Here is a 14329-nt window from a genome sequence, read left to right on the forward strand (position 1 = left end):
ACTACAAAATGGCTCTAATCTTTTTTTAAAATTCTCACTTACATATTCACTTGAAGGAGCAATACACAAACTGTGTGTTCTTAATTTGCCCCCACAATCCCTGCAAGACATTAATCAAATAGACAATCTGTGTGATATTATTCATATGAAAGCAGATGCATATTAAAACATAGAGGAATAACTGACTTTATTCCCACTTCCCTTGATTTTTTCTCTAATTCTGGGGGACTCTAATCCCCAGCAGAGTTTACAAATGTAAAAAAGATACTCAGAAGTGCTTTAGCTGTACAGACAATGCAAACAGGACATTACTGCTGTTAAACACCTCCTGTGAAGGCAGAAAATGTGTGCTAAGATAACAAACGAGTCGTCTTCCCCAACCACACTTTTCCTATGACCTCTGAGCCTGCTCCGATCCTTGTTTCCATTCATGATGTCATAATCTTCTCAGAAATCCTCTTTTGAAATCTCAGAGTCACCCTGGCTGCCTCTTCCCTCTTTTCTCTGATCAGTCTTTCCATCCTGTTGATTCTACTCTACAGTTTCCCCCAAATTTCCTTTTCATGTCCTTTGCCACTTTTTCTTTTCACTTCTACTATTTTAAGAACCTTCTAAGTGCTCTCCCTGCCCTTAACTGTCTCCTTCAAATACATACTTGTTATTCCCACTCGAGTGATCTTACAAAAATGTCGATCAAATGATACCACTTCCTTCATAGACATTTCCCACCGTCTACCGATGTTGCCTGGACTAGTAGTTCTCAAAGGTGTCACCCCAGAATAATCACCCAGGGACTTTTTTTAGAAATGCATATTTGTAAGCCACAATCAATGCCTTCTGAATCTGAAACTCTGACAATGGAGCCAAATGATCTGTCTTTTAACATGTCCTTCAGATGATTCTGATGTGCACTAAAGCTGGTAAACTACTGGCTACAGAATTAATTTCAATTTTCTTGGCTTGGTATCATGTCAGACCCATGCTTCAGATCTTATTTTACTCCGATTACACTCTTAACATTCCTTCCGACCATTGCCTATCACCCTTTGCTGACATGTCTAACTGGGGTACCCCGTTGATGGAGTTTTTTCTTTTCGATTTTCAACTTTTGAATTCAGGCACAATTCATATTACATCTTTTTCTGAAACTCTTTTGTATATTCCCAGTCAGATTTCTGCTCCATTAGTTTATTTGAAAAATAGAAAATAGTTCTGTTTTGAGAAAGAACAAACCTCTTGTTCTGTGTTTCCAAAGTAATGAATGATCTCTTTACTCTTGGAGTTTCTCCATTCTGCCCTGTGTTACATGTAGTTGTTGACATATCTTTCCCTGCTAAAAGAGGATTTCTTGAAGTTTAACATTTTTCTCAGTGATCTTTGTTATAGACCAGTGAGTTGTACATAGTAGATGGCTGGCAAAATGTGGATTCATGCTATTTGAATAAAAAACACATGAATATTTTGTTTGCTTATTGCTGCGAACAATAATCCATTGGGATTGCTCTACACTGTAAAGACTTTTCTAACTTGCAATCTTTCAAAATAGAATTCTGTTCTGTCATATGCTCTAAAACCGAGTGTAAGTAATAAGTGCCTTAAGCCTGCTACTTTCTCTTTAAAGGATCAATTTGCAGTGTGGTTGTCTGCCATCCAACAGTCCTTTCCCTGTGAGGTGTCTTTAAATTGGGAAAGATATTAAATTTGAACACTGTTTGTCTGGTCTTCTGCTCATCATGTTGATTTTAATCCCATGTCCTACAAGTGGCCCAAAGGAATAAAATGCTTGCAGCTGGCAATACATTTTGACCTATCAGTATGCACATATCCTTATCTGTTTTGTGTTCCTGGTAGAGGGTTCTTGTGGTTCATACACATGAACTAGATAAGTAGTACCACAATATGCCTAATGAATTTAGAATATGCTTTGTTTAATAAATCAACAAGGGCTTACTGAGTTCTGAACCATGTTCCGTTCTGTGGAATAAAATTGTTAGTCAAAAAAGTATATTACTTTGGGGCCTCACTGGTGGCGCAAGGGGTTAAGCAAAGCACTGCAAAGCTATCTGCAGCCTCTGCAGCATGAGTTCAATCCCTGGCCGGCCTGGGAGCTACCCCCATGGTGCAGCAGACCTCTCCTGTCTCTCCCCCTGCTCCCCTCAGCAGTGTATTTCAGTCAGTCTGCCTGTTCTATTCCCCACTCTGTCTCTGGTGAATCATTTTACTGCCCTCCCACACCACTGGCTTGTACCCTGGCTCTTGTATGCATAAATAAATAAATCTTTTAAAAAATTGCATTACTTTGCTATACTATACTATATAGGAAAATGTATGTTGTTAGTTTTCCCCAAATTTGTAAGGCTAAAGATACAAGTTAAAAGTTATTATGCTGACATCCAAGCTGAACATTTTCAGTATCAATTTAAGTGAGCATGTATTCCTTCAATCACAATGATCATGATAATAGAGAGATAAATAGGTCGACAGATATAGGCATAGATATATGATAAAGTCCCAGTTCTCAAAGTCCCCACAGTTCAGTGATGAAGGAAATATATGTAAGCTATCAGTATGCTACATGCTAGTTAAGGTATATATTAAATAGAGAACAGAAGAAATAAATACTTGAATAAGAATCTTTTGAACTACATTTATATTGTTCTGCTTTTAAAATATGGGCCATATACATCAATATGTTAATATCTATGTCAGTTTCCTATGCCTAGGATAATGACAGCAAAGAATTCAGATTTTCACATAGTGCAATGTGCATCTGCTTGTATTCACCCAAAGAGTGGTACTTTTCATGCACCCACTGTATTTTAGGCACTCCCTCATATCACTTTCACACATTAAGAAAAGAAAAACAGAGATTCAAAGACAGTATGAGTCCTAAGCAGAAGTTACTGCCAAGCAAAGCAGGGATGTGAACCAACACAGAGGGGAGGGCCTTTAAGATGAATGAACAAAGATGGCCCAGAGAAAATTACCTTAAAGTATGGAGGACATGCTCACCTATATGTGTGCAGGGTAAACAACCCCTATGAGACTATTTCCCAAGCCAAAGGCAAGTTGGGCCTTAAGGAAGGCAAGCACAAGAAGGGCAAGACATAGAGACACATGAGAGTACCATGTGATGAAGGCAGAATTTGGAGTGACGTGTCCACCAGCCAAGGAACGTCCAAGATTGCCTGTTTTCCCAAGAAGCTAGGGGCAGGACATAGGGCAGGTTTTCCCTCACAGTGCCCAAAAAGAACCAACCCTACTTGATTTCGGACTTCTAGCCTCTGGAGTTGTGAAAGCACAAATTTGTGTTCTTCAAGTCCCTTAGTTTGTGTTATTCTCTTACAGCAGCACATGCAAGCTAACACAAAGTGTTATCGTCATGGTGACTGACTGAAGGTCGACATTAGTGTGGCTGTGTGAATGTGTGGGGCACCAGCCACTGAAGAGTGACGCTGCCAGGAAGAAACAACACTGTACAAAGGAAATCCTTCAGCAGACTCTCTTAAGTGACATGGACTCTTACACCCACACATATCATTCTTATTAAAAAAAAAATATTTTATTTATACAAGAACTGGGCTACAGGCCAGATATGTGGGATGGTGAGAGGATTCACCAGAGATAGAGTGGGGAGCAGAACAGGCGGATTGACTGAAACACACTGCTGAGGGGAGCAGCGGGCGAGTCAGGAGAGGTCTGCTGTGCCATGTGGGTTTCTCCCTGGCTGGCTGGGATCGAACCCACACTGCAGAGTCTGTGGACAGCTTCACAGCACTGCGCTCAACCCACTGCGTCACCAGGGAGGCCCCACACACCTATCTTTCCAAAATATTTGAAAGAGCTCTTCCAAAATCATTACACTCTATGTATATATTTAAAGGCAAGAATCTGGGAATAATCTTCCTCATCCAGAAAGAGAGTAGTGTTAACCAATGCATGAGGGTTAACTTGTGTTGTATTTTGGGGCTGATAATTTGGGGACATCTCTGCTTCCTTCTCAAATAGATGCCAGTAGTGCTCAAATAGATGCCAGTAGACTTCATTGAGGAAGTCCATATTTCAATAGAGAAATGGGGGAAAGGAGTGATTGGGGTCAAAATAAGGGGGTTGCTATTATATGGGGAATATAAAAATAAAATTTAAAAAAATACAAAAAAAGAAACAGTGCAGAAAAAGTGCAGAATTTCACTGAAGTCCAGCCTTCATCATTTTTTCAGTGTCTGATAGTTTATGCGCTTGACCAATACTCCCAAAGTGCATTCGAATCCTAAGTTATACTTTTCTGAGCACACTAGGGGTAGAGAAAAATGAGGTCAATGTGCCTGACATTTATTTTTGATCATTGACATTTAAAAAGGGAAAAAAATATAAAATGCATATATGTATATATAGATATGTGCATTTTAGGTCTGTCTGTGAGACATTTAACAAAATCCATCACATTTTCATTGCCTAAAAAATTTAAATGAAGAAATTATAAAAAGCGTTTCAAAGATTGCAACTTGAGAGATAGGGTGCTGTTGATTTTTTTTTTTTTTTTAGTTGACTGGAAAGATATCACAGTCTCTGACAAAAGACATGATTGCAGGGTAAACTAGCATTATTTCTCTCCCTCGCTGTTTGTGTTCAGTCCCTCACCTACTCCTGCCAATTTTATTCCAAAATCGTTCTCAAATCCACCCTATTTCTCCTTGTCTGCTACAACTGCCAAATTCAGACTTTCAATAACATCACTTTCCTGACTAAAGCTTTCCACCTTTATCTTTACCTAAACATTTCCCCAGCAAAACATATCTAAAACCATTTGACTGGCTCTATCACCTCTGTGATTGAAACTCTTCAGTATTTTTCCATTAATTTCACCAAGAAGCCAACCATTTTTTATATCTTAGCAAAGTACCTCCATCATCTGTCTTTGACCAGGTCTTTTCCCTCATCTCTTGCTATTTCCTGCTTTAACCTGGTCTCTGCACCACAAAGTCATTTAAACTTCCTGCACTGCATTGCTGCCTTTTGTGTTCACCTCCAAATTAGATAGCTGCTTGCCTATTGGTATGACTAAGTTTTTAACTTTTGGCAAGCATCTCAAATGGTTTCCCCGTTATAGGGAAACTATGTCCAGCCCCCAGCATTTTCTGCCCTTGCATTTTGATGTTGTGCTTTTAATTTTTGTCTATTCTATTAGAATGAAAGCTTCTTAAGAATAAAGACTATGTCTTGTAGGCAATGATGTCTCCAGTCCCTGTGACAGAAACTAGAGTTTCTAGCTCTTACTGTTTGGATATATAACTGTCTACTAGGTCAGCTGTCCTAAAACAGAACCCAGAACACAATTCACTGAGGTGTTCTTCAGGGTAAACCTAAAAAGGCGGGGGGGGGGGGGGAAGCAGAGGAGGAATAGGGACAGAGTTGAGTGAGAAGTTCCCAGATGAACTCGAAGCTTGGTGTGATGCAAAGACTGAAAAGTTTCAGAGCATGATCAGTACTTTAAAATTGTCGAGGCAATGGTGGAGCATGTTGTACATGCAAATCAGTCAGTTATTGGCAGTGGAAACACTGAAGAGGGTGTAAATTCCCAGCACGTTGGCCACTGTCAATGAGAGGTGATTTTCAAGAGGAGGAGATAACTGAGCTGTGTGCATGCAATACTCCAAGTAGCTGGAAAATGAGACATCCTCCTCTTAGTAAGGGGATCAGTGTGAGGCATCAATTACACTATCCCAGGGCCTCCCCTGGTGGTGCAGTGGTTGAGCTCTGGGCTGTGCAGCTACCCGCAGCCTCTGCAGCACCGGTTGGATCCCCAGCCGATGGTGAGGGTCCCACATGGTGTGACAGACCTCTCCTGCCACACCTGCTGCTCCCCTCAGCAGTGTACTTCTATCCTTCTGCCTGTTCTGCTTCCCGCTCTGGCTCTAGTGAATTCTGTCACCCTCCTGCGCTTCTGACTGTACCCAGTGCTTGTATAAATAAATAAATCTTTAAAAAAAATTACACTATCCCAGAAGTCTTAATTATTTTATCATTATTCTAATGTACCTACCCAAGTACATACTTTAAGAGTAATAAAATTTGCCCCTTTATGAATGAAGTCTTAGTTTTTCTTGTTAGAATGTGATAATGTATAAGCTCTATGATTAGACTTGTCATGAAAGAATGCAACCTTTCATGCTTGTTACCGTGGAACTATTTTGAACTCTTACATATGTCGTAATAGTGACTGAATTAAAAATACTTTCCTATTCTTTTTAACATATTTACATTATTCACACTAGATAGCCTTTGTTTATGAAATGGTGTGCCAGTGTGAACTCCATGTAAAAGAATTAGTTCTAAACCTTAATTCCATAACTGTCTTCATATAAACTCCCAGAACATTATGGGTGGTGACAAAAATGAGTGACTATGGTACTTCATACCTCTACTCCTCCCTAATGCAACTTTATGGCTTCATAAACTCCTGTTGATGCTAATGGAATATGTACCACCAAGGAGTCATTGAACTACAGTATTTCCGTGGAATCCTCCCTTCAAGGAAGAACACCAATAGCAAATTTTTGAGAGATGGATAGAAGGGTTTTTTTACTCTGAAAGAGAGAAAAGCAGATTAAATACATTTGTCTACATGGTTGCCTGATGATAATTTTTAAAATAATAAAGGTAACCTGGTAACTTACGTAGTGGAGTTAAAGGTTAATCTAGAAATATATTTCAGAATAATGCTTTCTCAGACAGCAGGGCTTCTGTGCTGTGTCAGGAAAGACTGCATAGTTCTGAGCAGTGGCAGTTCTGGTCATCAAGTTATCATGTTTTCTTTTGAGATTTGAGATGTCTTAATATACAAGATTTGATTTTTTTAAAGATTCATTTATGCATACAAGAACTGGGGTGCAGGCTAGAGGTACAGGGAGTGAGAGGATTCACCAGAACGGGGAACAGAACAGGAAGATTGACTGAAATACACTGCTGAGGGGAGCAGTGGGTGAGTCAGAAGCGGTCTTCTGTGCCATGTGGGTCACCACCCTGACCAGGGATTGAACTCGTGCTGCAGTGGCTGTGGGTAGCTGCGTAGGTTGCATCTTAACCCCTTGTGCCACCAGGGAGGCCCCATTACACAAGATTTTGAAAAGTGCTTTGTGACCATATGAAAAACTATCTTTATTCTTAAGGAGATGCATTCTGAACACGTAGGGGTAAAGTATCATTGTGTCTCTAAACTTTTTTTCAAATTATTTAGGAAAAAATATATGCAGAATGAGTGTGTGTGTGTGTGTGTGTGCAAATGAGGCAAAATGTTAGCAAAGGAAAAATAAATGTCTCTTGTTTCATTTAATAAAATGCTTTCATGTAATTATTTGAGGGATGTAAATCCATCATTTATTTAAATGTGTTTACCCAAATAATTTGAAAATATCTTGAATTGTTCTTCACATTGTTTGCCATAGTTCCCAAAAATATATTAAAACAACTTTACGTGGTAGTTTACTTTCACACATCATATGTTTAATTTGATGGTAGTAAAATTTTCTAAGCCATAGATCCTACATCTGTTTTATTAATTGATTTTCTTTTTTAAAAAAGATTCATTTATTTATTTATTTATTTATACAAGTACTGGGTACAGTCAGAAGCACAGGAGGGTGAGAGAATTCACCAGAGCCAGAGCGGGGAATAGAACAGGCAGACTGATGAAATACACTGCTGAGGGGAGCAGCGGGCGCAGCAGGGAAGCTCTGCGCACCGAGTGGGACCCTCGCCAGAGGCCGGGGATTGAACCTGTGCTGCAGAGGCTGCCTGCAGCTTCACAGCCCAGCGCTTAACCACTACGCCACCAGGGGAGGCCCTAATTGATTTTCTTAAATGAACATGCAAAGTGTCTGATATCCAAGCTGCTATTATACCTCGTTTCTCCCCTGCCTTTTCCTTGCCATGTGACTCTGAGCTGTTTGAAAATATTTTCCCCATTGATAATTGAGTACCAAATAACTTTCATTTTCAGTTATATTCATGGTTTTTTTTTTTTTAAAGATTTATTTATTTATTTATACAAGCACTGGGTACAGTCAGAAGCGCGGGAGGGTGAGAGAATTCACCAGAGCCAGAGCGGGAAGCAGAGCAGGCAGAAGGACCGAAGTACACTGCTGAGGGGAGCAGCGGGCGGCAGGAGGGGTCTGCGCGCCATGTGGGACCCTCCTCTGGTGGCCAGGGAGCAGCCGGGGATCAAACCGGCCCTGCAGAGGCTGCGGGCAGCTTTGCAACCCAGCGCTCAACTGCTGCGCCATCGGGGAGGCCCATATTCATGGTTTTCTTTTCAACATTTCCTAGGAAGCATATTCTGAAAATATGTATTAATATATCTATCCCCAAAACTTATTCTCTTTTCAACTGATTTGTTGCTAACTTTTTAGAACTTTCTGGACTAAATACTTTTTTTTTCTCTTAGCTTCAAGCATTTTGCTTTATCTTGCAAATCTTCTGAGAGTTTGGATAATTTCATCTCACTGTTTATACTGTTACCTTGAAGGTGTTCCAGCATTTTTCATCAACAGCAATATCTTTTCTGACAGATGGTCTCAGTTAAAAATACTTGATTCTAGAATTGCATTGTATTTCATATAGTGGTAAAACAAGATAATTTCATGCTTATCACCACAATTATGATTGTTTAAAATAAAATTCCACGTAGGAGTCTTCTCATTCAATAGGACAAATGTGCAAAATTGTGTTGATCAGTATCACATGTAATTATATAACCTTGACATCTCTGTTGTGTACATTTCTGTCATCTTGTTTATTGTGGGCTGCCAGCCCTGCAGCAGGCATTGACAGGAATCATGGAAATGATGCAGACAGCATCAGCAGAGGAAGGTAGTGTTTCAGACCAAACAGTTAGGAAAGACCATTTCCAGGAGGTGCCATTGCGGGGGAAATCATGGATTTGGTGAAAAAGGTTACACATAGAGGGAAAAGTATTTTTAAAAGCCTCAATGGATGTTTTTTGAAGGGTAAATGAAAATGTGTAAACTCAGCACATAGTTACTTGCTCATTAGATGTTAGATATTATTTTAAAAAAAGAAATATAGATAATTCTGCATGTGTCATCTTTGCTCTAATGTACATTTACCTTTTTATCTCCATCATTTTCCTCATGAATTCGACATCCTTCTTCCTGTTCTCAAGATGCTTTACACTGTGCGCTTCATAATCTGTAGCCAGTTAAAAACCCTGGTTGTAATACTCAGACGTTACTGCTAATAGAGCTCTTTTTTTCTTGGTTTTTACCCTTTTTCTCAGCATTTGTACACTGTGAGCAATGTCAAATTGCCCTGCTAAGAGTGGGTTGCTGTATCACATCAGGAGATCCACAGTGTCTGTGTAATGTTGATCCTGGACATATGCCTGTTGGATGGGGACCTGTGTGGGGTGTGTGTGTGTGTGTGTGTGTGTGCGTGTGCACATGCATTTGTAGCAGAAAGGTGACAAAAATGGTGTCAACACATAGAGATGGTGCTTCCAAGAAACACAGAAGCCCCAACCATTTCCTATCCCTGTTAACCCCATTCCCACCATGGTATCTTCTTTGAACTCCCTCTGATGCTTCCAGAAATCAGAGCATAGCGACCATCTACCTCTGTCTCTGGCTGTGAAAACACTACCAGAGCTTCACTCACTTGTTTTCTTGATTATATCAGTGTGGTTCAAATCGGCGCGGAAACCATACACTAATTTGAACAAGGAAGGTTTATGGAAAGAATCATGAATTGTAACAGGGTATTGGAATAATGATGGATTGGCTAGTAAGAAAGAAAGATCAGTTCATCTGCTCAGTAGGCCATAACAAATATCACAAACTAAGTGGCTTACACAAGAGCAATTTATTTTCTCACATGTCTGGGGGCTTAGAGATAAAGATGGAGGTGCTGGCCACTTTGATTTCTGATGCGAGTCCTCTCTGTGGCTTACAGATGACCAGCTTCTCCCTCTGTACTCCCGTGGCCTCTTCTCTGTGAGCATGCAGAAAGACAGCGAAAGGGAGTACAAATTCTACTGTCTTCTCTTTTTTAAAAAAAAAAAAATATTTATTTATTTATGCATACAAGAGCTGGGGCACAGGCCAGAGGTGTGGGGGTTGAGAGGATTTATCAGAGACAGAACGGGGAACAGAACAGGTAGACTGACTGAAATTCGCAGCTGAGGGGAGCAGTGGGTGAGAGGAGACTCACCCACCATGTGGGTTGCTCCCTGGCTGGCCGGGAATCGAACTTGTGTTGCAGAGGCTGCAGAATTCTTCATAGTGTGGTGCTTAACCCGTTGCACCACCAGGGAGGCCCAAGTTCTGGTGTTTTCTAAGCACCCTGCATGAGGGTTCTGCTCCCATGACTTCTTCTGAATTTATTTCTCTCCCAAAGGCCCTACCTCCAAACACATCTCATTGGGCATTAGGGCTTCAACATGAATATTTAGGGGGAAGGGGTGGCCACCAACATTCAATCCTAAAGACTAGAAGAATCATTGCTGTTATCCCTGACAGAGATGGAGCAACTAAGCGAATGTCCCATCCTGTCACCCCAGAGCAGAGATCCAGAGCTCACTGGAGAAGCACCTGAGTCTGTGAATAACTGAAGTCACTAAGGTGCTACTCTGGTAGAACTTGTTGAACATTTGCCCTCTGGAATTTGGTAGAGATTAGCCCTTGAAGGTACTGGGCACAGCCATTCACAGGAGGTGTCTCACCTGAGGCTCTGCTGAAGTCACTAGGCCCCTGGCTGCTGCGCACAGCAGGCGCCAGAGACTGGAGTAGCACATGCTGCAGGACTCAGTGCTGGGGAGACCTGCACCCTGCAGGAGCCTCTCAGGCAGCTCGCTGGACCCAGGGAACAAAGCCCTTTCTTCCTTGCAGAGTCTTCCAGCATCCTCTACTAACAAAACTCCACTGCCAGTGAGCAAAGGAAAAATAGTTTAAAGATCCAGATCCATTTTCCTGTTTTGTATTAGTTTTTTAATTGAGGTAACATTGGTTCACAGCACTGTATGCGATTCAGTGGTGTAGGATCACACCTCTTCTGATGTATGTCACGACACCACACCCATCACCAAGACACCTTTAGTCCTCTACCATAGTCCATTGGGTAGCCGCCTCCACTTTGGCTCTCCACCCCTCCAACCTCCCCCTCTGGTAGCCTCAATTCAGCAGTCAGATTTCTAAGGTTTGTTTGGGTTTAGTTTCGCCTGTTCCTTTGTTTTGTTTCTCTGTATTCCACATACAAGTGAAATAATCAAACAGGCAACATGTTGAATTCACAATAGAAAGGCAACAAACCAGTGACCACAACATTGATATAAACTACGAATAAATAGCAGCAGAAGCAAACGAAGTGATGAATATAGTGTTTGTTTAGCAGGGGAAATTACTTTCAGTGTCATCCATTGCTGTGTAATCTGTGGCAAGAGTAGCATCTGGTCTTTTATATTTCTATTTATAAGTGGCTAATAAATATTTGTTGAAAGAATGAATGAACTAATTGCTTAAACTTCTCTCTCTCTTTTTACTTTTAGCAGATGGATGCACTGATTGGTCTGTTGATATCAAGAAATACCAAGTCTTGGTGGGAGAGCCTGTTCGAATCAAATGCGCGCTCTTTTATGGTTATATCAGAGCAAATTACTCCCTAGCCCAAAGTGCTGGACTCAGTTTGATGTGGTACAAAAGCTCTGGTCCTGGAGACTTCGAAGAGCCAATAGCCTTCGATGGAAGCAGAATGAGCAAGGAGGAAGATTCTATTTGGTTCCGACCAACATTACTACAAGACAGCGGTCTTTACGCCTGTGTCATCAGGTATCCTTTCAATTTTATTTCTGCTGAATCAGGGGATTCACACCTTGCCCTATTGAACTTAAATTATACTGCTCTCCCTTTCACCTCCAGGTATTGTCTCAATATTTGTATGTGTGGCTGCCTTCTAAAATTTAGCATCTAAATCATGAAATGATGGGATTGGAATTTATATTGAGACATTATTTCTAGCTTTTGGAGAAAAGAGTTACCATCTGTGTATGTACTTATGTTGCCAGAAATTACTAAAGACTATGAAATAAAATTTATAGAGGAGGTGAAATGTTGCAAATAAAATGTAAGCAAAAACTTGCAGAAAGGATACATAGTTTATTGCTAAATAGGTTGTAACATTTTGCTATTGCCCTTCACAGACAGATAGAGCACAGGTACCTCTGGTTCACACGTATCTGCAAAGATGATTTAGGTAACCAATGTGCTCAGGAAGAGAAAGGCAGCCTTGCCATGATAGGGAATAAGAAGTTTGTATTCCAGATCATTTTAACTAAAAATGCTGGGTTGATACAAAAATTTTCACTGGTCCATCAGGACCCATAAAAAAGTTAATAACAAGCCTGTAACTTTGCCCACAAAAATACTCATCCCGATCTATACATCTTTGTCTGCTTGTGGAAGAGACATATGTAGTTTACTTAATGATAATGCATTGAGACTGTATCCATGTAATGCATTAGCAGTTAAAAATCTCAGTTTAAGCATTTAGTCCTTCATGGATTGTGAATCACACCCCGCATGAATGATTGTGGATGTCATTAGACTATGAGAGCATTAGCAATGCAGGGTGTAGGCATACACAGGGTGTGTTTCAATCTATTTCTTTGTCTTTTTACATTTTGCCTTATTAAGGGAGACAAGGTTGAATCTAAAGCAATTGAGTCTCAATTTAGACAAAGTCACCAAATCAGCTAGTGTATTTTTTTTTTCAAATCGAAATTTGATGTCAGCTTCTGAAATTCTGATCAGCAATTATGAGACCTCTGTCATAAGGATAGTACCTCCCACAACCCACCATCTGTAAGAATGACCTTTGTTGTTGAGTCATAGCTCCAGGTATGTTAGGACATCCTAACAGGCCAAAGCCACAGAACTGTCCAAAATCTTTTAACACTGACAAACGTATTTTAAGTTATATGAATGAATGCAAGTAGTGCTTGGGAAAAATGTCAAAAGGATTATAAAAGAACCATGCATCCTTCCTTTGACAATTCTTATTTGTTTCCTTAGGGCCTACCAAGTCTTTTATGTACAAACATAACTCTTAACAGAATTGGAGGTTTATTGGGGGCATTGATAAATACTTTCTTGCTGTACTGGAGCTGTTAGAGTACTGCATGGCCTGGCTCTTCTCATTTGATTAATCATAATTTGATTTAACTTCATAGCTGCTGTATTTCTTTAAATAAATCATTATTTCTGACTGTTCATGCATGTGAAGAGGTGATTCTTCAGGATAGTCAAATGTTTGTCCCCATTTATCTGAAATTAGAATTGAGCTGAATGTCCATAGTCTAACACTTAATTGCATTCTTTATTGTTGATGGGAAAATAATGATGCGTTTGCATTAGTATTCTGAATTTCTAAAGCACTGAGGCTGCAATTCTTTGATGTGTTTAAATAGACGCTGTGATCCAATGCTTTGAGAAATTGCATTAAAATGTCCCTGAATTTATCGTTGCAAGAATGAACGAAAGGTCAAAAAATTTAGAAGCAATGACATCTGCCATATGTTCACATGTCTATATTTTAATGGAAGGTGAAACTAAAAGACAAACTATTTAAATGTTTGTATGTGTCAAGTGATATTCTAGAGAAAGTGATAAACTGCAGAAAAAGATGACTTGTGCCACTGGAATTCAAATATTCCAAATGATTTGAAGCTAGTGTTGATATGCTTCCCTTTTCCAATTGGGAAAATAGTACTCAAAATCATTGCATACAGCAGTTTAAAGAGCATGGCTTGGTGATGAAGTGAAGGAAGCCCACAGCTGAGAGTTGAGTCACTGACATTTTGGCACATTGTTAGCTATCAGGCCCCAAAACTGTCACCATTAGTTTTTAAATAATTCATTTGTAAAGAATTTTAGAAGCTTGGAAATGTTAGTTTCTGTTCAAAGGTGCTGGTCTTACTGATGTGAATTAATTTAATGAAAATGTTGAACAAGCCTTTACTTGCACAGCTAATTTGCGTTTGCACCTACATATGTACAATTAAATAGTGTAAATAATGGAAATCAGTATAATGAACAGGACCTTTCCTGTCCTTTCTCTTGGTATCACTCTTGGACAGCATAATGCCACATAAATCCTTGCTCTGTGCTACCTGGCTTTTTGATCAATTTACTCCTTCCAGAATTTTTGAAAATACTTACATGAAAAGGTGAATGAAGGAGAGCTATGTAACAATTTCTTTTCCTTTATTGTAACCATTTCTTTTCCTTGATTGTAACCATTTCTTTTCCTTCATTGCCATAGT

General features: G+C 39.9%; 1 protein-coding gene across 1 annotated transcript in view; it reads left to right on the forward strand.

Annotated features, from left to right (window-relative positions):
* Positions 1-14329, forward strand: part of IL1RAPL1 (interleukin 1 receptor accessory protein like 1) — a gene marked incomplete at its 5' end in the record, with an annotated part of 983085 nt that overhangs the window by 406014 nt on the left and 562742 nt on the right. Inside the window, one exon of the mRNA XM_084259235.1 lies at positions 11558-11837. Coding sequence (XP_084115361.1) covers positions 11558-11837 — 280 coding nt within the window. The remainder of the gene's footprint in view (positions 1-11557; positions 11838-14329) is intronic.

This window comes from Talpa europaea (assembly GCF_964194135.1).
Source record: "Talpa europaea genome assembly, chromosome: X".
In the NCBI taxonomy this organism is placed as follows: Eukaryota; Metazoa; Chordata; class Mammalia; order Eulipotyphla; family Talpidae; genus Talpa; species Talpa europaea.